This window comes from Chamaea fasciata, unplaced genomic scaffold (genome assembly GCF_029207755.1).
Source record: "Chamaea fasciata isolate MVZ Bird 193981 ecotype frontalis unplaced genomic scaffold, bChaFas1.0.hap1 SCAF_2, whole genome shotgun sequence".
Taxonomy (NCBI): Eukaryota; Metazoa; Chordata; class Aves; order Passeriformes; family Sylviidae; genus Chamaea; species Chamaea fasciata.
In genome coordinates, this window is record NW_027094087.1 from 32,819,055 (window position 1) to 32,845,172 (window position 26,118).

A 26,118-nucleotide genomic window follows, 5' to 3' on the forward strand; every position below is an offset into this window, starting at 1 on the left:
GCATCTGCTCTCACCTCAACCTCATACCCAGAGAAAAATTTCAAAATACAGGAAGCAACAAAGTGCACATATTGCTGCTGGCTTATACAGAAACAGATGCAAAATTCATGGCAAGCAACCAAAATTCTAATTGTGCAAGGGATTTGTTTATTTGTTTTTAAAAAGTGGCTTCATTTCTTCATTGTAAATATTTTCCTGACACAGCTCATGGTGACAGCAAAGCGTTCTGTGTCTGTAGCACTTGCAGAGGAAGTTAATTCCTTGACTTTCAGCCACGGAACCAGAGCTCCCCAATACAATCAGTGGTGAAACATGAGCATGAAATGCACCACAGAAAACAAGCACTCCTACCTATACTAGGAAGGGCAAATTTGATCCATATTTGCATAAAATTTTTTTGGCTTAACGTTAAAAACCTCAAGAAGAACCTGATTTAAAATTGCATTGTGGTAACGTTCTTTATTCATACACCACCAGATGGAGCAGCAGCACCCCAGGAAACAGGTCCATGCTCTGAGAAGTGCATGAGGAGACCTTTTAAGTGAACCACTGATTTAACAATCGGGAACCTGTTTTCTATTTCTACTTCCAGCTCTGGTACAAACAAACTTTCTTGCTGTCTCTGAGCAAAGTCTCTGCCTAAAGTTAGAACTGTAGTCCAAGCCTACCATTTATGCAATTTCTGTTTCTGAAAGTTGGTAGAATAAGACAAGGGCTGCCAGGTATCTCTACTTTTCAGCTTTTTTTTTGTTTTTTTTTTTTTTGTTTTTTTTTTTTTTTTTTTTTTTTAATCTCCTCAGGGAGATACTCAGTGAGCAATAACTGAGGGAATCAGCAACCTTCAAATTTTATGCTCTTCATGCAGAGTTCATAAAGAACAGACCTCTCTAACAACACTTGCAGCCTCTGAAACAGTTTCCTGACTGTACTGCAGTTACTCATCAGCCTAACTTTACCTCTCCCTCACCTGTCTTGAGATGGGGAACAGAAGGAGTGGAGTCAATTACAGAATTTGTCAAAAAACAGACCTAAAGGTGGCCTGAAGACAATGGAGAAGAACACATGTTCTTTCAGGCTGTTTTTGATAGGTTTCTCCAATACTAGGGTTAAAGCACACTTCTGTTGTTGAAAAATTTAGGCAATGGAGCTCTAAAGGTATGTTTCACAAAAGTATGTATTAAAAAGGTGAAAAGGTTTTGGAAAATACTTAACTCTTCTTTAAATTCTTTTGCAATGATTATAACTCTAATAGCTCTGTATCTTCCAGAAGACACAAAGTAATTTTAATCTTTCTCCTTTTTTTAGTCTAGAACTAGACAACTGTAGGAAGAAAACACCCTAATGAAATAAATACATAAGTTTTATATCCACTTGAGCTTTATCAGTCTGCTTGTTGACAAAAAAACTTTTCCCCACTGTTGTGTATCTTCAAAATATTATTAATTCTACATGCAGATGGGGCTGACTGTTGTAAAGGAGAATTTTTCCCCCCTTGGCTTGTTACAGATCTACTTACACAAGTTCTTCCCTTCATTAAGACTTCTAATGCAACTTCAGCTCCATCCAGGTTTCTCAGGGCAAAGCTCCTGGAACATTTGCCTGTATTTGAAGAGGACAGTCTTCAGCACATCCATAAGTTAAAACAGAAGTTAGAGCTGATCCTGTGTTAGGCCTGTTTCCAATGAAGCACCACCCTTCCTTTCCTTCCTCTCAAAGAGAGCAGCTCATTTGTCAGAATGCACCACTTATGTCCCAAAACAACACCCATGGCTGAGAAATCCCTACTGCTTCTGTATCCCGTTTCACTCTCAACACCCACCACGGGAAAACACACAGAAGACAGTCGAATGCCATGCTACTGGAAAGCATTTGCAAAGGATAAATGGCACCAGCCTCCAACCCAAGTGTTAGGATAGCTAATTCAACCAAAGTTCTTTCCTCGAGGAAGTCTGAGCACTCCCACCACCTTACTGGAGTGCTCTCCCAACCACACCCCAGCCCCATAATTGTTCAGACTCTGCCAACCCCACATCCCTTCGCCACAGAATGATCTGTGAGGTCTATGGACCACTGCTGTTGTGTAAACACTGGCTCACACTATGCCAGCAATTCTGTAGATGCAGGAAGTTAAACTTTCGCCAAGCTCCCAGTCTCACCTGTCTCCCTCTGCAGCAACTCTGCAGGAATTTCAGCCTCCTCCCTCCGGTACTCAGGCTTCCACATGGTTCTGCCCAACTCTGTGGGTTTACACGTGGCTTCCTGATCACCTCCTCTTGACCAGAGAGAGGCATAAGAAAGACTGTACTGGCTATTTGGCTTGTGCAAGAAAAACAAGGTCCAAAATCCAGCTCAATTACACACTAGTTTTGGACAGACCTGTGGTAATAATGCACTTTCCCAGTGGCAAGAACAAGGATTTAAAAGAGGAAGAAAAAAGAATGGAAAACAATTATGTATTACAGATTAAAATTTGTAAACTGCTTGTCAGTTCTGGGGTTCATTTTTTTCAGGTTCCCAAGGATGCAAATCAAAACTGGTTTGGTCATAAAACTTCCACCTGAACAGGTAGTTTATCTAAGTGGAGCATTTACAAGCTTCCCACACAAGCAGAAAAAAAGCAGCATCCTGAAAGATGAAAAGTCAGATATGCACTTAAGAAATCAGTAGCAGACAGGACTACTTAATCAACTGATCAGAATGGCACCATAATATTGACAACTTGTATTTACATCATAACTCAAAACATTCTTCTCAAGTAACACATTATGTTGAAGGATAAGGGCAAGGAAAGGGGAAAAAAGTATGTAAATGGTTCAGCCTCAATAAATGTTATTTGCTTTCTTCCTCCTTTAGGTACACACGGCTACTGAGGAATGTCCTGGACCACTTTCTTAATACAGACATCAGCATTTTAGCTACCTGCTGACAAGATAAACACAAGTGTTTCAAACAGAGATTATCACTGCTAATAATTTCTGCCATCTTATCCATTTTCCCCTTCATTTTATTAACTGTACACATTTTAAATCTATATGCAATATGATTGATTTTAGAATTCATTATTCCTAAGGCAAATAAAAACATTGAGGAGGCTATTTAGGAATACTGACAATAGAGGCAATTAAAATCTATTTCCAAAAACTAACTTTTAGATAAATGCAGTAACTAGACAGTCAGAGTTCAAACAACAGAACAATGTGATGCACAAAACAAAGCCAGTAATGTTTTTCCCCCTAGTCATTAACAGATACCGTAAGAAGCAAATTTGAGATTACTAAAAATTAAATCAATTTCAATCTGCAACTAACTTAAGGAATGAGTTCAAAATATTTTTAGAAATTGTTTAACAATTATATTATATTCTTAAGAGTAGCCTTTCCTTTGTGTTATCCCTGAATAAAAGCTTCATTAGTTTTTCAAAAGGCACAAAATACAACTTCAAGCATAAATATACCAAATTTCTAGCAAGTTGTCGTACACCCATATGATAGCTCTACACAAAGAAATTTCCTAGGCTGTAAGGGAAAACTTCTTGTGGGAAATAATTAAAATGGACAATTCAGAAAACTTTACAAAAATACTTCTTTTTATTAAAAGCAGCAATTCCAAGCAGAACAATACACAGAATGTAAACATCACTAAGTCCAGCTCCAGCCTGCCGAACCTTCGAGAAAGTCTACACTAAATGCATCTACTGTGCTAGCAAGTTACCAGACTATTTTAGAATTTGAAAATATATTTTCTTCTATGAATTAAGAAAAAAGTACTTTCATCGTAATCGGTCCCAGCGCCAGATACTGGCATCATCACACACAGCTATAAGGATACTGCTGTCCCTGCTGAAACTGGTCTGTCGGATGGCAGCAACGCATTTAGGATGAGTGAGAGTTGTACACCTAGGAAAAAAAAAAAAAGAAAATTATTCAGTTGCAATGTTAAATCTTCCTATTACATTATGGAGCACTGTTTCAGCAATCCCTTATTTATGTGACCCAGGAGGAACTGAAGGCAACAGGATTACGACCTTCATGGTGTATTTTTTTGAGGACTTGGGAAAGCAGGTTCCTGTTCACCCACAGTTGTTTCTCACCCACCCAGCTTTTATTGAAGCAAAAAACTGAATGCTTATTGAATCACATTATTTAACACTTCATAATCAGTGTTATTTCCCAGGGTTAGAATAAAATATCAGTATCATGTGATTAAAGACTGCAGCACTTCCAGGAATTTCATACATTAATGTATTCATATATACATATTTACACGGATTATACATATAAATATATAAAGATATGTATAATATTTTTGGCATATAAAAATAAAATGCATGAAGTATTTATATATACAGTGTATATCCTGTTTATAAACATTGGGTTTTGGGAGTGGGTTTGTTTGGGACCTTTTTATGTGTTCAGGGGGTTTTTTTGCATTTGTCTGTTTACACACATACACATGTATTTATATGTATCTAAGAGACATGATGTGAAATTGCCGGGCAACACAAGTGAGGAAGTGGAAAGCCAGAGTATTTTCTCCACACTGTGCCCATAGCTCACCTTTACACTTTCCTTTTTTTACTCCTGTCCTGTCACCTACCTTGCCTGTGTCATGTGCTACACCCACCTAGCACAGCTTCTCCTAATGGCTTTGCAAAATTTCCACCCAATTAGTGAAAACTCTGTGAGAAATAAATTGCCTCTTACTATACCTACTCATGGTAGTCAGCACAATCCAACTGGGGCCTCTTGGCTTTACTATAATATAAATTATAAATCAGTGAGATATAATAAACATTAACCTTCAAGGGCTCGCTGTGTTTATTTCCCTAGTAGTTATAATGGAAAGTAGTACTCTAAAGAATTTTTCCAGTTATCAGGAAAGGATAAGGAAAAGTACCCCAACTCCCTGTCTTAGCAAAACCAAAATACTCACTTGGCTTTATGTGGATCCTCTATTTCTAAATCCCAAACATAAAGTTTGCCAACCTGATTGCCCAGAGCAAGCATCTTAAAAAGAAAGCAGAAGATAAAAAACTTCTAAAGTACTCCCTCAAAGAATTAAGTCAGAATTTTATAAAAGCTCTACAGCTGATAAATTGTGTGTGAACATTTAAACAGAAATGACATAATGAGTTTGTTGGAGTAATTAGAAAGGCTGTAGAATCTGCCTCCTTTCTTCCATTTTATCAGTCTCTGCAGACAGGGGATGAAGACATCAGGAAAAACATACTTCTGGTGGAAAATAAATATTTATTTGGTGGATTTTTTTTTCCACAGGCAGAACCCAGAATGAAAATTCTGGAGTTCCTGCATGTTCATATAAAGCCCCTTACAGCAAACCACTCTGTTTCTCAAACATGACATGAACCAAGACCCTTCCTTAATCCCATAAACATGTAATCAATGAAGAGTCACACACTTTCAAATACAGCAAAGTCAGGCACATACCTTTTGCCAGAAATCCATTGAAAATCTCATGTACCATATGTCACACTGGCTATAATCAAATCTCCCAAGAATGGTCACATTTGACTCACTGGGCTTGATTTTATCTATATCATCTTCCATCTTGCCAGGCTTCCAGCAAACAATGGCATTTTCACAAGACTGGAGTGAAACAATGGAAAGAAAAATCACCTGTAATTTATACTGCGGAATCAGTCTAACTGTAAGCAAACATTTAATCTCACAGCTTCCCCAATGACACTACAAAAAGCAGAACTGAAAATTTGCCCTTAGATCACAGCCACATCACCAACAATAATCACTGTCCATTGCTGGCATTGCTGATGCCCTCACAGCTTTGCCAAGTAATGGGACTGCAGGAGCCCCCCCTCACCTGCTTCAGATGAAGTCAACCAGAGGTGCTCAAACACAATTTCATAAGCAGCTTAACCTTACTTTACTTTGAGGACGGTTTACCCAATCCCTTTGGCTAACAGCACAGTGCACTCACCAATTGGTGGCATCAAGGCAGTTGGGCTGCCTGGTTTAATATCTGCAAGCCAATGTTACTAGTGGGCACAACACATTAATCAAACTTACTCCGTATGGTAACCCTCATCTCACTCTTTAGCAGCAGGATCCCTAATCAGTATCTACAGATTCCCTTTCCATATGTTCCATGCAGATTCTGCTTAGCCAGAAACCCTTTACTTGTAGCAGAGTACAGCTGTAGTAAAAATTTTGCTTTTTAGGTATAAGCTCCTTACCCACACATGCTGACAGGTGATAAAATTCACAGCACACTCCACAAAATCATTTGACACAAGATAGTAATTTAACCTAAGACCCAAATAATAATAAAATTTCTAAGGTTTAGGATCCTCAGGACCAGCAAATCAGCTGAGAAAGCTGCAGTATTACCTTGGAAAGAATTAGGTCTCCCAGCCACCGCACACAGTCAACATAGTTTCTATGTATGTCTCTTGTAGAGAAGTCAGGAAAGTGAATTTTCTGGGAAACAAAAGGCCTATGGAGAAAATTGCCAAGTGAGGTTCAGAAAAACAAACGCAGAAGCACAAATGTCATTTTTAATAACCAGTTTTAACATGTTTCGATGTTAAAAGAACAAGCCCAACTTTTTAACAGTTTTATAACAAAGATTTTGTATGCAGCTTGTTTTTCTTTTTAATAGTACTAGGAATTGTCCCTGTTTTCATCTTCATTCCTAATGAAATAACTTAAGTTTCCCATATAAACGACTGTGCAGAGATAGTGCTGAGTAAAACTACTCCTTCAGATACTGAATACAATGGCTGTCACCAAATACTTCAAGAACTAATTAAAGCTCAGTCTTCCTGATGCTGCTTCTGCAACATCTAAATTGTTATATAGAAATGCACACTTACAAAAAAAATCATCATTTAAAAAAAAAAGCACGCTAAAAAGCATCATTTAATATTTGGTAACATTACCAAAAAAAGCGAGAGTATTTTCACAGCTAGTCTCATTGCTGAACATGTTCACTGTGTTTTAGACTCTTCAATTCTCTCAATGGTTTAACTGGAAGTTAAGATCAAAAAGTTGAAGAACTTCATAAAGGAGGATTTATCTATCATGTATCTAATTGCTATGTTTAATTGATAATTTACTCATATCTGAGGTCAAATCAGAGCATGATGAAAATTAAAAGTTATTACTGTGTAAACAGTTTTGTCCCCACCCCAAAGTCAAGTAATACACAACAATTAACTACTCAATATAAGATTATTTGCCAAATTTAATTACATAGATTTAATTCCCTTCTAGAAATTTTGAGATGAGATGAGATGAAGAAAAGATACAAGTGACATCTTGAAATGCATTAAATACAAGCTTTAAGGTAATAATTCTAGACATTTTCTAGTCAAGCAAATAAGAAATAATTGAGATATTTAAAAATAAAAAATTCAGGACTTTGAATCAGAATTTAACTTAATTCCAGTGAAGCAAACCTCAATAAGACACACAACCTAGTGAGATTCAGTACCCAGCACAACATCCAGGTCACTCCCCAAAAACTCCCAATATGGTAAGGAATTAACCTGGACCATTGATAGGAGTATTCATGTGTTGCAAAGACAGACTAGAAGATGAAGATTACATACCTGTTGGTTTTATTTGGGTTGTACTCATAAGAGTCTTTGATAGCATTAATCATTCTCTTGGAATTAATTCTCCAGAGTTTTAGAGAGTGATCCATCCCACAGGACATGATTTTTTCACCAAGAAGATCGTAATCCTATGTATATAAAATAATTTTGAGCACTCCTATCCTAGGCTGCATTATATCAACTCAGATTTTATTCCATGGTTTCCATCAAAACAGCATTTTACGTGTAGAGCATGCAATAAAACTGATTATTTCCAATAGAAAAACACTAAGAACATAATCCAGCTCACTGCAAAGCAGCACAGCATCTTAATAATTATATTTAGTCTCTCTCAAGAAAGAGGCATATTCAACAGCACTGACAGACAGTGACTCTACAGCTAGTTCTCCTCCGTCACTAAGTTCCCTAGGAGCAGCTTTGGCAGAATTCCAGGGCTATGACATGGGTGAATAATAAATACAGTGTCAGGTTTCCTACAGATGCACCCCTCACCTTTCACAACAGGTCACACAACAGGAATGGAAAGAGGTCTTAAGAACAGCATATTAAAAGTTAACTATTCTAGTTGATATTTCCTGGGTATCAGTGTCTGTTCACAGCCATTGAAAAACAATTTAACTCCAAGAACTTCTTGCTTTCACTACCATATCTCTCCAGGTTTATTTGCTTATGCTGCTTTGACTTGATGAGAACTCAAGAACTTCAGAAGTGGGACCATCATGAAATGTTTTTACTCTTTCTAGCCCCACTGAGCCCTATTTTGCTCACTTCTAGGCTGCACCCCAAGAAAACCAGCTACTGAAACACACAGATCCTGTCTGTAAGAGGAGGCTACATCAATCAAACCACCTGACATTTAAAGTTGCCTATCCCCTTAAAACAGTATTTATGCACTTCCAGGTGGTTATTTTTAAGTAGCTATAATATCAAGACAGTGCACAAGAGGATAAAAAGTTGCTTGCTACCCTTTGTAAATCTAAATCACTGCCCCACGGTCTTCCACTTACTGCACTTAACACCTCATCCCTGTGCCCTTCTACTCCTCCAAATATTGCAACCAGCGTGTCTGTCTGGATGTTCCACAGTCTCAATGCATGATCTATAAAGAACAAATAGAATTACATGCTGCTTTTTATATGTACATTTAAGTAATATATTTCAGCTTAACCACTTTGAGTAACAGGTGTTTATTTATTTTTTAGATCAACATCAAAAAAGCACTTAATTCTTCTCTTGTTAGAAACAACAAAACTGCATTAACTAAAATTACTATTATGACTAACTTACTGTTAAAAGTAATTCTGTAATTGAAAAAGTGTGCCCACCCCATCCCCTAGGGACAGTTTCTAGCAAAAAGACTCTTGGATCTTTAGATCATACAAAAAGCAAAGAGAAGTCTGATCTCAGACAAATATGCTTTTAGTCAGTCATAAAAACAACTTTATGTATCAAAAAATCCTAGAATTCCCTTCTGCCATTCTAACATCAACATTTAGAAAAGTTGCGATCTTCCATTTTTTAACCTTTAGAGTATTATTCTTTATGAACCACAGTCAGTAAGGAAGGGAAAAACTGTTTATATAAACAATATGTCTTCCAAAGTCAATCAGACAAATTCAATTATTTAAAGAAAGTTTTAACAATTTCTAATGATGAACCTCTAGTGTATCTCCCATTTTGGTAATGGGAACCTCTAGTGTATTTCCCTTTTGGATTCCACAAGTACACTGCACTGAATTACAGCAACACCCAAAATCCCAGAAGGGACACAGGTGGCCACCCAGTCCCAAATATTTTCCTCTTTTTTTATGAATCTCTCAGCCAAGCAGTTCTAACAGCCCAAACATTCTCCTGCCTCATATCTTCTCAGTGATAGGACCTGGTCCAGAGATTGCACATTAAAACTTGCAGTACTAGGGCTGATGTCAAAACAATGTTACAAAGAGAATCTACAAAATATACAGAAACTGGATGTTTACAGACCCACAGCACCAACTTGACCTTTGCAAACATCAGAAAACTACCCAACTCCTGTTCTCATGTAGCTTCATCAATAAGTCCAAAAATACTGAAGTCAAAAGTCCCCTCAAGGGAATATTTCCAACTCAAGCATTCCTGATGGGTTGTGGCAGATCATACCCTTACTTAAAAAAACAGCCAAGATTAGGAAATTGTGACTGTTAGAATTTTCTGGACAAGGCAAAAAACTCCCTTCACTAATATGCTTTTCACACAAAGTCCAATTACAGTTCCCAAGCAACAGACAATCCAAGTTTTTCCCCATGAACATGATGGAGAATGCTGTCTGCAACATTAAGACGTCCCCACTAGATGGCAACATGATTCAACAACTGAAAAAAATTTAATTCAACTGTCAGAAAGTAAAGAGCAAATCCAAGGCTCATGATTCTTCTTTCCTAAAAAGCAGCACTATTCACAATCCCTTTGTACCATAGCTAGAGTTATGGTTGTAGGCCATGGATTTAGTAAGTATGAAAAATATAGTCATGTAAATGCATGATTTGTTCTCAACTTTCAAGGTGAACTTGTTTAGTGCCATTCATAAAAAAAAATTATGAAGGTTTTAGGCCATATACAAGACGAAACTCCAATCCAAACTGTACTCACTTATACAAAAACAACAGAGGTTTTTCCTCACCTTTGCTTACAGATAAAAGAAGATTTGGATCTCTTGGATGGAATTTCAGTTCATTGATTGCATTTCCATGGCCCACGTAGTGCTGGGAGAGAATTCAGAGACCAAGTTACCATTTCCCCTCGTGTTTACATGCACTTAGAAGAAAAAAGTGTCATGCCTTACTGAAACACAAGCTGTATCTCAAAGTTCTGAACACTCACCTTTATGCACTGCATTGTAATAGGATTAATTATCCTAATAATACCCCTGGATCCTGCCACAGCCAGAAGAGGATGGCTTGTATTGCTATCATATGTCCATGCACAGGTATAGAAATTTTCATCTGCCTTCAATGCCTTAAGTTAAGGATCACAGAACAAACAGGATTTCTTTTTTCTTTCTTTTAAACAACATTTTATTTTAAACAGACCTGTTGCTATTTTATCCAAGTGCCTGCTGGACCTCATAAGAAAAAGACATATATTCAGTTATACACCTGCAAATACCAGCAACATCACTTTAACTACAGATGTTGATTTCCTCACTTCTGTTCCATAACATACAAGGAAGACCTTCTCTTTCACGGCATCACCTTTGATTGGGAATAATGAATCACGACTGAGTTCACAAATTAATGACTTGTGTATTGCAAATGATCAACACTAATTATTAATGCTTCAGAGCATAAAACACAATTCTTAGGCTTTAAAGCCAGTTCCAATTCACAGGGAAACTGAGCCCACTGTAAAGCAGGGAAACATTACACAAATATTAGTGTTGGGAAGATTAAACTGACGGAAAATCAGTTTTCAAATATTTTAATACAGTCTGCTCCCTAAGTCTGCATTTTTAACATTTTTTCAACAGGAGGAATTCTCAGATGTGGGAAAGAGGCAAGACTTGGACCTAACATAAAGAATGCACCACATGAGCAAAGAATTAAACCACAGACAAAACATTTTCGTGCTTTTTCCTACAAAACCTCTTGATTTTTCATAAAGAAGCAGCAAACACGTGGGTATTTCACTTGAAGGATACATCAGCATCCACGTAAGACTGCAACAGACGGATTTCTCCTTGGGAATGACATTCATATAAAGTAACCTGGAGGAAAAAAAAACAGAAATAAGTGGGAGAGACTGCTGCTTAGGTGTGACATTTCAAAAGGAAATCACATGCACCCATCTATTGACTGCCTGATGGGGAGAGGTAGAGTGCCTCTATGGTTTAGATTTCATTCATCACCCATTTGTTTAACAGGTGGAAATGGTTTGATAAAAGAATGCCCACAGCAGTTTCAGTAAAGCACCATTCCAGGACTTGTCAGTTGTCCTTCCCAGATATTGAAGTCTATTATTTGAATTGCCTTAATTAGATAAACCCTTGTTGGAATTAATTATTGCAGTCATCTCTAACATGACCTGGTCTTCTAATGAGTCATTGAAACCTTGCTTAAACTCAGTTTAGTGTTTCTGGTGACTTGCCAGGCAAAACAAACCTAGAAATTAAACACTTCTTGTTTATTCACAACACTTGCATAAAACATGTTTCTCAGGGGTTATTTTCAAGACTGAAATGACATTGATCCTTGTTCAGAGGAAGTCTATAAATTCACTCCACACAGGCCATTAATTTAGCTACTGAGCTGGCTGGCACCACTGTAGACGGTTCTCATCCTGTATATATGAGTACGTGATCTTTAGAAAATAATAACATTTATGAAGAGCAGTTTTATTGAGAAGATACATTTATGCACCTCTCTTCCTTATCCCACATGCATATTACTCAAGGACTTTTTTCTTTACTACATAGCCTAATTACCAAATAGCTAACACGACTTCATAGAACCATCCAAAGGATGCAGCTCTCCCAGATAACAGATGCTACACATCTTAGAAATATATCTGTTTATACTAAGTATTGTGTCCATACCAAACACAGGTAAAGGGATTGCTTGAAAACAGGAATGCATGCAGAACCACACAGAAGGGCGTATGATGAAAAACACATTACTCACTCTGTTGCTGCCTACAGTGGCAAAAACAAGAGGATCACCTTCTTTACTGTGCCAGTTAAACTGGACTCCAAACAGAGGCTGGCCATGGTCCTCCTGCAGGTGTAAAGTAAGGTTAGAGATAAAAAACCCAACAAAACCCACAGGCATATCATTGCTGTAAAATTCAATAGTTTAATTGACAAGTTTCCCTCCTCAAACTAATGGGTTCACAGCCAGTATAATTTTAGATAGTGAACAGTTAACAATCATAGTTTTGTCACTTCACATTTTAACTTGGCTGTCTTAAAGGCAGTTTAAAGGAATATTCTGACAAACACACTCCACCCTCTTCTTTCTCCACCAAGCTTTTAAAAAGTAAAGGGGAAGAACTGTTGTCTCAGTTATGCCTAGAAGCTGGCAGAACTCCCAAGTTGCATTTGCAGCACTACTATTTCATTTCACAATTTTCAGTAAGGCAACTTCTGCATATAAGGTCATAGCTATATGCATTTTCTATCATAATTACTTATACACAAGGATTTGCAACTTCATAGGGAAGAATTACCAAGAGAGAGAAGAATTATACTGGTATAAGGATGGAGAAGGGCTACATTTAACTATTACATTACAATTAGGTCTTGTAACTTTGTCACAGACACAAGGAACTCTCTGCAGTGTGTCACAATACTGCTACAAAGTTCATGTCTGCAAAATGTTTTCAGATCGCCTTTACAAGAAGTTACCAGAGAAATGCCAAGTTCTATTTTTATACAACTTACATCAGTTTGAAGAGAAAAAAAAAAAAAAAAAAAAAAAGCAGGTATGTTTATGAATTGTGATGAATATGGTGGTGCTTGTTAATAATTGATAACAGTATTTTGGCCTGTCCTGACAGGATGTTTTCAGCGAGAATAATGTTCATTGAAGTGCCTCCCCACAGGGGACTGTCTGGGACAGTGCAGGCAGGAAGGAAGTGTCTCATGATGGCTGTTCAGCAGCCTTCAAATGGCAGCACTTCAGAGACAACATGACAAGTACCAGCCCTGGCAGCTCTGGCCTATCCAAAACCAAAGAATAAATTCGAGGAGGGGGTGTGAGTAGGGAGCCTAACACTACTTAGAAAAAGAAAAGTAAAGGAAGTCTGGAAAGATTTTAAATAGCATTATTTACTGAGAAAGGCAGTATCTGTTATTAACAGAAATAACTAGAAGAACTAGAAAGAGAAAGCAGAAGATCTTTCAGAGATGAAGGCCCTCCTGCAATTCTTAAGAGAGGTAACAACTTTCAAAGCTCAATATAGATTACAAAGAATTGTCCAAAACTTAACTCAAAGTATAAGCCATCACAATACCAAAGAACAAACTAATGACTTTATGAGATGAGGGATATAGAATATTAGGAAAGGGAAAAGTAGCAAGGTAATTAGTAACCCCAGGACAGAAGGAAAAAGCAGGTATTCAGTAACTGTAAAGCACTACAATTCAACTAGAAACTAAGAATGAGGAAAACTGTAAGCCATAAAATTGCAAACACAAGGCCATAATTTTTTGTGTTGCAATGCATTTATTAATTTTACTTGGTAGCCTTAATTTTTGAATGTATTTAAGTCTTGAAGAGAATGGCTGAGAGATCAAATTCAGAATGCTTAATAAAGTTTTTTCCACTAATAATAACTTGGTTTCAAATTTCTGCTTGAAGGAGTTCCTGCTGCTGAATAGTGAGTACTTCTGACTTATCACATGAAGATAACACAGGAAAAATGCATGGATTCCCAGTGCTTTATTACAGAGACATATAAGCAGGTTTTGCATTTGTTTTTCTGGAACAACCTTGTTCTCTGTCATAGGCCATTTCTGATTAACAAAATACAGACAGTGAAAAGCAGTAAGTTTCTCGCCCTCCAGATAGGCTATTCTTCCAGCATAAGTTGCAGTAAGTTTCTGATTTTCTAGGTAGGACCCAGACTAAGGTGATAAGTAGAGATATATAGCAGAGTGCTATACTGTTTCTATATTTTTTATATTTCAGTACATGGCTAAATTATTTTGCAAGCCTTTTCAAAGAAAACCTATTTCCCTGGAAAAAATTACTCAGCAAGACAAATGTCTTTAGTCTACTTACTTCACCCACACTACATTTCTCACACCAAGTGCTACAATCTCCAGGAGCCTGACTGTACATACTGCAGTTTTGCCAGTGTTTGATGGATGAAGCAGCCAGGCAGAGGCTCCTGCAGGAAGATACCAGGGTATCTGCAGAAGCTCTGCTCCTGTTTAAACTGCCAACACCCCCAGTGGTCACAGACAGCACACAGCTATTTCAAAAATACTTGTCTGCTCTAATTTTTGTCCCAAGTGCTAAACAATGAAAGAGGTTTTCCAAAACCTTGTACTCCTAGGTGCAGTACACGATGGTTGTGCTCAGAGGCCAAGCATGTGACACAAATCTGACACTGGTTTGTACAGACAGAGGTGACCCAGATACCCATCCAAAATTACAATTGTGAAATGCCATCTTGTCCCTGCCATGAATAAAGGGCACGAAACCCAAAGCACCCAAGTTCTTCGTGCACTGGAGAAAGAAGGCAGATAAGAAAACAGACCGCTTGCTACAAAAGCAAATAAATAAACAATCAATGGTGAACCTTACTCACTCAATGCCAACTTGGGTTCAGTCAAAAAGTAAGATTAGAGCTGGTTCTGGACAGAAAGCAGTGAAGTCAATACTATACCAAAAATAATCACCTGCATGAATGCCTTTTAGTCTGTGTCACCCACACTGCCAGTGGGGAACCAACAACCCACACGTGCATTTCCAGTTGCCAGAAGTGGAAGTAAGCCGTTATAGGCAGTGGGTTTAGTTACATTTAGTCTCCATTACACATCACAAACTAGAATTCTGCATGGCATTGGATACTGGTTCCCAGGTCAGGGGACAGCAAGCAGAAGCTGAGACAACACCAGGCTGCTTACAACTTAGGCACACACCCTAAGTAGAAGTAAACAGTAGGGAAAATAATTGCATTGCTTTAAAAGGAGCACAACAAAGCAAAATATACATGATTTTCTGCTAAAAGATCTATCAGTAAAACATATATGGATATATGAGGATGTGTAACTGTGCTAGCTGTCTTAGCTGTATACACTCATTTATAAACCCTATTTCCATTCAACCCACAGAAAGCAAAGATTTTACAGTACATCTTACAAGTAACTTACTACTCCAAAAAGAAAAAAGGCAGTTTTTTATTTCCTGTCATTTTCCAAGTTGTATTTTTTGTTTTCCTGATGCTTAAATTTCATCCAAAATAACTCTCAAAGTAGCGTTTAAAAAACATACTTAGCAAGCACTGAGTTTTTCAGGCTGAGTCATAACCATTTAACGCTCAAAGCAGACAGTAATGGCCATATTTATTTGTTACCCTAAGGAAAGAAGTAAAAAACAAAGTAAGAGGGGGAAACCAAAAGTATAAAAGTGGAAAACCACATAATTTATACATCCCTAAAGAATATTAATTTCTATGATCTTTAAATCATGTTGACCCTTCATTAACTTCAATACCTGCATCTTACAGCCTAGTAAGATGTTTTTGACACAGCCTAGTTCAAAAACATATAAACTAGGGGATATATGACACGGTACTCAAAGAGTCACAAGTGTCCTTCTAAACCCACATACAACATTCAATCATTAGAGTTTTCCCCAGAGTATCAGCAAAGTTAGTATGAACGAAAAGGAAAAGAAGAGAGGCTTTCTCAACCATGAAGTAAAAAATCAAATTTAGCTGCTACCTGGTCTTTGTCTTAACATGCACATCTCTTATTATTACCACTAATTTCAGATTAAAGAGAAATGGGGAAAAAAGCTAATAAAAATACCCCACTTAACTGAAATGCTACATTTACTCCCTCACAGTTTGATTCCACTTGCACAGGAATCTGTTCCCAGGCCCTGATTCAAATCCAAAGAAGTCAGCGATTGCTCAGTTTCATAGCTTGGTCTTTCGGATCACCCTACAGTGGGGTCTGCATTGACACCGGGGTGAGGGAATGTTTTGTTTTCCCAGAAGACGCTTGGAAAGTACTAACCCTTTTTTTCAGCAGACAGAAAACAAGTATGAGTAACAAAGCTCAGAACCTGTTAAAAGTTTGGGTGTCCAAACGGCCGTGTCTGTGTTTGAAGTACGACTTGAAGCCACAAATAGCACCATCCGCGGGGGTGATTCACCAGCATCACAGGAACTGCTGCCTACCTTGGTGAAATGAAACAACTTCCCTTCCTCCCACACCCTCAAAGGCCTGGAGAGAATTTTTATACTTCAAGAACACAATAAGATCAATTTGTTTCCCAGCTACTTCTGTCAGTGTAACTTCGTATCACGATTTCTCCAGTGGCAAAGCTCATTTTAGAGGTTTCCATGCTCCAAACCTTTTATCCCTGCCCACTCAGGTACCCCAGTGTTTCACAGAGGCAGCCTGAAGACAAAATTCAGAAACAGACACATCAGCACAGCTCCACAGTTAAGCAAGGGGGAATGAAAAAACACTCTTAGAGCAATTCTGCAGGAAATATCCACTACTGAGCCACACAGATCCTCAAAGAGTTTCCATAACTCCCATCTTGTTCCAGACACAATCATCCATAATCTAGAAATCTTATAAAAATCAAATCATAAAGCCTATTTACAGCTTTTGCCACATAACTATCCCACACAAGGCTGAGGAATGAGAAAAAGAAGAACATCCTGACAGAGTAAAATTGTCATAAATGAGAAAACTTGTTCATTCCCCCTAAGTCTGTCACCAGTGCAGAAGAAAACAGCACTATGCTAAAACAGCAGAACAGGGAGTAAAGATCACGAATTCACATCACTTAAAACCATCAGGTGTTATATGGGAAGATACATACTGCTTAAGTCAGGTGCTAACATGTGATCCCAACACTCACAATAAACCAACCAAATTGCACTACATACTAGTTATGATACTGCCAGAGGACAGAAAATACCTGATCTGGTTAAGTGTGAGGAAAAAGCTACTTTCAGATCGTTGATTTGTTTGGGGGGGTTTTTTTCAATATATAGAGAAATCTGTGCTGGTTCTGTGCTTTGCATGGAGTTGTCACAGGTTTTGTGTTAGTTCAGTTTGTTTATCTGACTTCTCATATTTATCTCTAGCATCCACAGCTTCAATGAAATACATAATCACAGCATCACACAAAACTTTGCAAACTGTACAAAAACAGGCTTAATTGCAGCACTATCTACTACCTCCTACCTATTAGCATCCTTTTTTTTTCAAAACTTTAGCTATTCCAAGTAAGAAAGGTAATTGCTTCAAATCAGCAGGGAACATAATTGTTTAAAGATATTTAAAAGTATAAAGCCTGACGCTGTCTCACAGCCAACATGAACATTGCTGCCAGTAAGTGGTGCCCAGCAATCCCTGAAGCTCACACATACCTACCTTTAGGCTATTTACACATTTGAAGGAATATTTGCACTTCTTTGACTTCCATTTTCCTTTCCCCCAGCTTTTTCTTCCTGGTGCATTCGGAGTGTTTGTTGGTGTATCAGGGCGTTCTGTGTTAGTCCCGCTTTCAATACTGACGGCATCATCCTGAAAACATTCCAAATTATATAGAATGTCACCAAGAGATCGTAACTGCTGGATAAATTCAACTAATCTTGCAGCCACTTGGCCTTTTCACTTTTTCTTGTCATTCATAAGAACAGATCTCCCAGGACTCGGTGTTATTTAGATTCATGTATTTAAATCTAATGCCAGCATAATAGCATTCCTCTCTCGAAACAGAACATGAATCACATGAGGACTAATCCAAGAGGGAGAGATATGAACTGTGATCTAGTGGCATTTCTTCAGAATACTGGTAGCTGCTCTTAAGAGAATGTCCAGAGATAAAGCAGCTGCTTCCCCTAGAAAACATCTTTTATCCAGATGAAATGAGCACTTCTGAAGTACTGAAGAAGAGCTGTTTGTGTAAAAACATGAGGCCTGACCTTACCAAGAACCAAGCCACTCTGAGGCTCCTGTAGACCCTCAGCAGCACCACTCACAGCACGGTTCTGCAGCGGGCCACCATCGACATCAGAAGACAAAGTCCCACATCTCCCTACAGCTCTTTCCCACAGACTCTTGTTTCCGCTAAAAGCTAAATTCTGATCAGCTAACTAATTCAACTGGCCCTTCAACCATTAGCATAAGATAAGAATGGGGAAGATTGAAAAAAAAAAAAAGGACACACAAAACACCCCATCCAGCTGCTGAGAGATTTTAAATCGGCTTTGGACAATCAGCAGAAACTACAATTTCACGTGTGGCCTGACTGCAGGGCACTATTTAAAAGGACATTTCCCTGTATCACCCACCACAGAGCACCTCATCTTCACCTGCTAATCCTGTGCTTCCATATGAGTATGTTCAGCTTGTTAAAAATCAACTCTTCCCATTTTTTCTGGCAAGACAGTCCACCCACTTTCCATCAGACTACTGGGGGGAAAACAACTCATCCCAGGTCTGGTAATTTCCAGAACTGAACTAAGGGAGACAGTAGCAGACAACAGCCTGTCACTGGAGGAAATTCACAAAGCTGCATTTAGGAACTCCACTAGGAATACAGAATGAGGTCAACTATAAACATTAATACACCAATTCCCACCAAGCATTTATTCTTTGTCCCAGTTTCATGTCTGTATTAGCAGAAGCCTGTAGCAGTCTAGTCTTTGTTTGCCCAACAACTCTGAAAAACAGGACATTCAGAGGACAAAAAGGAGGAAAGATAGCACATAAGCCCGTAAGCGTGCTTCCCAAATCTGGAGTCATTCCCTTCACATTGGACCCCTAAAAGAGCCAATCCTCCATTAATATTCACAACCAAGTTTAACAATTTTTAAGTTTTCCTGTTTCTTCTCTTTTACCATAAAAAACTTCAGAGTTGGCCAAATTCTCATCTCCCAAGCTCACTTGCCAGAATTTTAGTACCTGACAAGACTGAAGTTTTCTCTGGACTAGACAGATACTGTCTGTGAGAACTCCGGGAAGCTGGAGTGGTGCAACTACACCGGGTATCTGCAACTACCACACAAGCAACAAACCTGCACACTGGACACCTGTGCAGCAAAACACGCCCTTTCTCCAAGCCAACACTACTATGTCAGCTTTTAAACAGAATCCCCCAACTTCCAGGAGTAGTGGAGTCCACTTGAAAAAGGAATCCCTTCACCACTGAGGCACCCACATCAGAGAATCATATAATCACAGAGTGGTTTGTGTTGGAAGGGACCTTAAAGATCATCTAGTTCAAAACCACTGCCATGGGCAGGGACACCTTTCACTAGACCAAGCTGTGTAGAGCCACACCCAGCCTGGCCTTAAACATCTCCAGTGATGGGGCAACCACATCTCTGGACAACCTATTCCATAGTGAGTGACAGCCTACAACTGAGAGCAAATTAAGCCTGAATGTCTGTCACCAAATTACACTTGGATCCACAACTGCTGCTGAGCAATGAAAAAGAAAACCAAGAGCAGTGGTGTGGAACATCTCAAACCTGCCTGTCACTTCACAACCACCACTTCCAAAGGTAGTGGAGGACATGGTCCAGATCCCTCACTTGCTGGATAAGTGCAGAAAAAAAAACTTCCACACACTATAAAACACAAACACAGTAACTACACGATCCCCCTCCACAGCAGTAACTACAGAAAGTGTAGTTAAAGCTCGATACCTTAGATTAAGTTTACCTTTCAGGTATAAAGTTATTCCACATCAATCACATTACCTTTGCTCTGAACACTAGAGTTTCACCTAACTTAGAGTCTACAGACCCCATCCCTGCTGCCTTCTGCTGACAGTAGTTTACGAGCATCATCTCCTACTTCTCATTCGCCAAGAAGCTGCACACGTAAACTTCTGCTGCATGTTACTCTACAATGTGACAATGAAGATGCACGATGCAAAACTGCAAGAAAGAGGGAAAATGCTGCTGCTCTGCGGGGAAAAGAAATTTTAAAAAAAGGTCTGACGTTTTGAAGCTAAGTTCGAGACAGAGGCCGCTCACAGTCTGGGCCTCAAATCCACCTTCACCCACGTGGAGGAAAAGCGGGAGTCTCTCCTCCAGACCCTCCCCGGTCTCTCCCACCGGGGCCTCCCTCCAGCGGCCCGAGGGGCGGCCACCGAGCCGAGACGGGTGGGCTGAGATCCCCTTCTCCCTCTGGCCCCCATTCCGTCCCCCGTCCGGAACACACCCGAGGGGTCCCGGTGGGCGACGTCCCCTCACGGCGGGGCCCGCCGGGGCCGGCCCCCTCCCCCTCCCCCCCGCGCTCCCGCCCGCCCCCGGCGCGAGGCCCCGTGCCCGCCGCGCGCGCGCGCGCGCTCCCGCAACACCGGCCCCCCACCCGCGCCGCCTCCCCCTCGCCCGGCCTCACGTTCTCGTCGCCGGACAGGTCCCCGGGGTTACTGTTCTCGTCGCTGCTCAGCTTCTGTTTCTTCGCCGGCATCTCTCCCGCCGGTGCCGCCGCCGCCGGGGCTTCTCCCCGCTCAGACATCTTCCCCGCCCCCCACCCGCCGCCACGCAGCCGCAAAGCGCGGACGGCGAGTGGGAACGGCTGTGCCGTAAAGCGGCCCCGCTGCCCGGGCCGGAGCCGGCGCGCCGGCGGAGGAGCGCCTTTCTCGCCGCTGGGAAAGCGCCCTGCCCGCCGCCTCAGGGGCTCAGCGGGCCGCGGGGACCCCGCTCGTCTTGGGGGGCTCGGCCGAGACTGAGCCCGCGCGTTCACAGCGCGGCAGCGTGGTGGCACCGGCCCGGCGCTGCCTGTAGCCCGAGCACGCGGTGATGGAGAAACAACCCCCTTCGCCGTGGGAGTTACCGACCCCTCTGTCCATCTTTTCTGGTGCCCAAAGGATTTGTTGGGTTGGTTTTTGGGTTGTTTTTTTTTTTTTGTTCTCTTACTCCACAAAAGTCTTTCAGTCTGCAAATAGTGTTTCCGGATGAGAAAGATAGGATCTTCTCTGCTTCCTACTTCTGTACTCCCTGGCAAGCTCCTTCTGCAGCTCTCAGTTAAATAAATGCAGTTGCCAGGCTTTTGTTTGTTTGTTTATTTATTTCTTCGTAAACTACAGGTCCCAGACTCATAATAATTATGAACAGTAAAAAAAAAAATAAAAGACATAAAAATTAAAAAAAAGTAAAAAAGATTTTAACAAAGGGGAAAAGTAATCTGCCCACAGGCACAGCATCTTATCTGCTATTCATGTAGAGGCAGAAACAAGTCTTTTCTCCCTGAGGGAGACATTCCAGTCTCAAAAAAGCTTTGAGGCCAGTGACAGAAGTGAGCCGTGCCTTGTATATAAAATTTAATCTCGCATGAACTTCAGAGATAAAGAGAAAGAGATATACTTCAAATGGTGCATGCATTATTGTGTTTTTAGCAATAAACAGTCTCTGTTCAGAACTGTAGGCTCCAATGAAGCATTACACAACATATAGCAATAGGTGGTAGTTTACAGGTAAAAACCCTGCAGAGGTCTGTGTTGTAAGATTGAGGTTTTGATAGAAGTGTTTGTGGGAAAATATACAGGCTTGTTTCTAAAATACAGCAGGATTTTTTTTTAGACTGGTGTCTTGTAATTAAGACTAAATCACGACTGTGCTTCAGATTTGTTGAAAGAAGGGCAGGCACAAAGTTTTCAGCAGAGAGGATTTTTAACTTCGCCCTGTGAGCTACCGGGGAGAAGACAGCTCCCCTTTGTCCTGCAGCTGTCAGCTGACATGCTCCAGATGGCCAGCTGAGCTGCACGTTCAACTCCACCACATTTCACCAGCTCAGGAGGAAAGTGGAAGCCTCAGCTAGCCTATGCTTCATGGCCAGCAGTCAGATCAATCAGTTCATCTCCCTTACAAACCACTGTGTCCTGGCAGGTCTATGCCTTCTCCTATCTTCTAGATGCTGGGGAACTTTCTTCTCAAGGTGATAGCTCTGCTTCCCGCTGGAGACACTTTTTAGTCTAAACCACTTCCTTTTCTTTTGTTTTCTTAGAAGACATGAAAGACTGGGGTACCAGGGGAGCCCAGTTTCCAAATGTCATAGTACATTTCATCTAGCTTCTACTTAAAGAATTAGTTGCATGCTTAAACACAAGCTTGAAAGTTCAGGGAATTTGCTTCAATTTGTGCTCTGCTGAGATTCTCTTTGGAAAGCCTCTGTGCTTTTCTCTGCCTTAGTTTCTCAACAGGGCTATGGGAGAAGCATTTCTTATATCCCAGAGGGGTACTATGAAAAAATATATTATACTTCATTATTTGTTTAATTAGTATAATACTGCTGTATAAATACCATACACATATTAACTAAGAAGTAATATGGCCCTTGATATAGTACACGGAGGAAAACAGGAGAACAATATTTTTTAAAAAAAAATCTGCAGTCAGTTTTAAGTAGTGATTTGGTGGTGTTTTAAAAACACATGATGGGTACTTGGGAGGCTGGATTTAATATATATGCAAAGATTCTGCCAAATATGAGTTCTCATAGGATTACGATAATAAATGTCAGAAAAACTCTGGAATGCATCGAAGACATGGGGTCTTAATAGATAGTCTGTTTTGGTTTGTTGTTTTTTTAAAACATACCACAATATTTCTGGATCATTCAGGGACATTGAAATACTTTTTACATACATGGGTTGAAAGTAAATCAGTCTCACGCTTTTCATTCATTCTCTACTAGGCAAGCTTCTTCACAGAATCATGGGATTGTGGAGGTTGGAAGGAACCTGTAAAGCTCATCATCTCTAACTCCTGCTCAAAGTAGAGTCAGTTAAAGCCAGTTCCTCAAGGCCTTATTGAGTCCAGTTACAAATTCCTTCAATGCAAGATCTTTGCAGCCACTGTGTCTTCTGTGTTCAGTGTTTAATTACCCTCATGGTAATTTTTTTTTAAGTTGTAAGTAGTCAGAAATTCACATGCTTCAACTTGTGTCCTTTGCATTTTCCATGTCGTTTGTGACTGTGTCTGCCCATGGGGCAGCAGATCCACATGTTTCTCAGCTTTCCTCTTGCTGCCACTGTACCTACAGAAGCCTTTCCTGTAACCTTTCCCTCTCTGTCAGATGAGCTCTCCCGGATGAGCTTTGGCTTTCCTAACACCAGCCCTACACACTGAAGCAATGTCTGTGTATTTTTCTTGGGCAATCCATCTGTGCATCCACTTTCCATGCACTTCCTTTTTGTGTTGGAGCTCAGCTGGGAGTCCCTCATACATCCATGCTGGTCTCCTGCTACGCTTGCTTGGTTTTTTGCACATTGGAATGGACTGCTCTTTATTTCTTAGAGGAGCTTCTCCTTGAAGATCAACCAGCTGTCCTGAGCCGCATACCAATTGGATCCTGCCAAAAAGATTCCCAAGTAGGCCAAAACCTGCTTTCCTGAAGTCCAGGGTTGTTATTCTACTGCTTGCCTTGTCATTTCTACAGTCTTGTGTTGGCTGCAACCACATCTTTGATCAGCTCACTTTTGTTTGTAGCAGGTCCAGCAAGATATCTCCCCTGGCATCTTTCTTCCTTGATATGCTTCAGGTAGTCTGCATACCTTCTGCCTTCTTCTAGTGGTGATTTCGGCAACCAGCTGCTCCAGGTAGCTGAGAACTTTTGTCTCCAACAGTAGGCAGTAGATGATATGTAAGAAAGAATGGAAGAGATAATGGCCTTAGAATTAGCTCAGGGTTTCTAACTGTGTGGGTAGCCCTTAATTTTGCCAACTTAAAGATGAAGGGGCTGGGCTGTGCTGGGAAGGGAGGATATATGGAGTAGTGAGCTAGCGGGCAGACATCAAGGAGTAGAGCCTGGATAACAAGCTTCTTGTTCCCACTGACACAGGGAGCATGGAGAGGTATTTTGCCCAGGCAATACCTGTTTTCTTCCAACCTCTCCTGCTACTCAGTGAAGCATCTGAGTCCGGCTTTTTAGAGCTCCTGCATTAACAGAGGGGCCCTCGCCTTTGTCCTGCCCCAAGACTACACTGCCTTAGGTACCAGTTATTTTACCTCTGTGCAGAGATAGCCCCACAGCTGAGTTACCTGACACCGGGATCTGCTCTATAAAAAGTGTTTCCCATTATTGTTACTAACTGGTTTTTATGTGTCTACAGATCAGAACTACTGAATTAACTGGAAAAAAGTAACTTATAAAATTGTGTTAGCTCGACTGTATAACATAGCCATGGCAACTGAGGTGGATTCTGTTCTGCTCCATGTATTGTCAATAGCCCTGTCAGTCCATCTCCAATTAAAGAGGCTGTTTGACTGGTATATTTATTAAGAGTCTGAAAACATGGCTGGATTTTCAGAACACCAGTTGAGTTTTTAAGTCTGACAGCTAACATAGTTTTTGCCTTATGAAAACAGCAACATTAGAAACCAATTGGAAAAGCCTCCACACGGAAAACCATAGCATCCCTTTTGTGTAATGGGAGTGCAACAGCCAGAAAAGGCTGTAGTCTTTTCCCCCTTCTCACTTTTTAAAGATTAGTGGGTCAAACCTTTGGCTGACTCATACTCTGAAAGCAAGGAACAGCTCACACATTTAAATCTTGCTGCAGAAGTTCAAGATGATATGGATAAAACTTACATACGTTATCCATCTGCCAGAGCTAACAACCTGCATAAAAATGGAAGATGTATCTGAATCAGAAGACAAGACAGCTGAGTTGACCTGACAGCTCAGTGATACTAAAGGAAGGATATCTCACCCACCCGCCTTTCCAAACCTTCTTCATGTTCCTAATTCTGGTTTTCCACCATTGCTCTTTCATGGGGTTTGCATTTCAGAATGCTCTCGATGAGCCAGTTCAGCTCACTAACCCAGCAGAAAATGGATCAAGCACAAAGTAACTTGATCCTTTGTCTTGTCTTTAGCTAATGAGCAAAACCAGACAAATGCAAATTCTCTGATGACCACCAGAAAGGAAGCTGCAGCCAGGAGTGAAAGATGGCAGAGAAACAAGATCTCATCCAAATGGTAGTGGTGAGTTGCAGCTCAGCAATGTCCTGAAATCTGCTTGTGTGCCACTTCAGTTCATGGTTTATCTTCAACGTTGAAAGGGTTTGACCAAGGTGTAGGATTCTCTATGCTGCTCTAACAGCTCTGCTGCCATGATGACAGAGGGGCAACATGCACTTTTGTGTCAGTAAAGTATCATCTCAGTCTGTGGCTTCGTGATCAGCAACAGTGTGGCTCAGACAGTCCCATCCACCTAATTTCTCCTGCTTCCACCTGCCCTTCCATTCTCTGCCAAGGGGTGACATACATAGTTGTGAAAAGAATCACACAAGTCAAGTGAACTGGCAGAAGAAAACAAGGAGCATATCTCTGTTTTGTTGTATTAGGTCAGCTTCCTTGTTTGTTCACGATGTAGTACACAAACAGCTTTGCTGTCACAGTGCAGGGAGTGGCGCAAGAACAATTGGTGGGAAGAGAGGGAGGTGGCAGGAAAAAAAACCAGAATTACTCAAGCCAGTATTGTCACCAAATAAATCCTCATGGACCCACAGCTCGTGTGAACAGAGCCTTTAGTCTAGTTTAAAGTGACCTTTCTTCCAGAATAGCTTGTTCTGTATGTGAAGGAGCTCTCACTTAACCAGACAGGCACATTACACTACATGAACCATATTTGCAAAGGGGCTTTGGAGCCCAGTTTACAGAAGAAATGGGGGGACCTACAGTCCCACAAACTGGCTCAGTGACAAAGTACAATAAAAATTCTATGATGCAACCTCTGCCATCAACAGGAAATCAGCTGCTGGTGTGGCCTGTAACAACAGTTTAAAATGCCCTAAATGCTAAGGGCTGCTGTCCATCCTATTTGCCATCCCAGAAC

General features: G+C 40.3%; 1 protein-coding gene across 1 annotated transcript; it reads right to left on the minus strand.

Moving 5' to 3' along the window:
• Window positions 1–2,711: 2,711 nt before the first annotated feature.
• Window positions 2,712–20,805, minus strand: EED (embryonic ectoderm development). Its single transcript, XM_066175607.1, has 12 exons — window positions 20,676–20,805; window positions 17,694–17,846; window positions 12,250–12,342; window positions 11,271–11,336; window positions 10,454–10,579; window positions 10,254–10,335; window positions 8,602–8,693; window positions 7,589–7,722; window positions 6,366–6,471; window positions 5,448–5,606; window positions 4,933–5,006; window positions 2,712–3,896 (listed from the first exon to the last, which is right to left on the minus strand). The coding sequence occupies exons 1-12, from the start codon at window positions 20,793–20,795 to the stop codon at window positions 3,770–3,772; spliced, it is 1,332 nt and encodes a 443-aa protein (XP_066031704.1). The 5' UTR covers window positions 20,796–20,805; the 3' UTR covers window positions 2,712–3,769.
• Between the last annotated feature and the right edge of the window lie 5,313 nt (window positions 20,806–26,118).

Bases quoted from the DNA above. Each gene is read 5' to 3' on its own strand.
- EED (XM_066175607.1), bottom strand. From the start codon at position 20,795: ATGTCTGAGCGGGGAGAAGCCCCGGCGGCGGCGGCACCGGCGGGAGAG. The intron at 11,337-12,249 runs GTGAGTAATGTG...TTTTTCCTCCAG, and splicing joins CCACTGTAGGCAGCAACAGA to GTTACTTTATATGAATGTCA. The intron at 8,694-10,253 runs GTGAGGAAAAAC...TGTTCTTTATAG, and splicing joins TCTTTTATCTGTAAGCAAAG to ATCATGCATTGAGACTGTGG.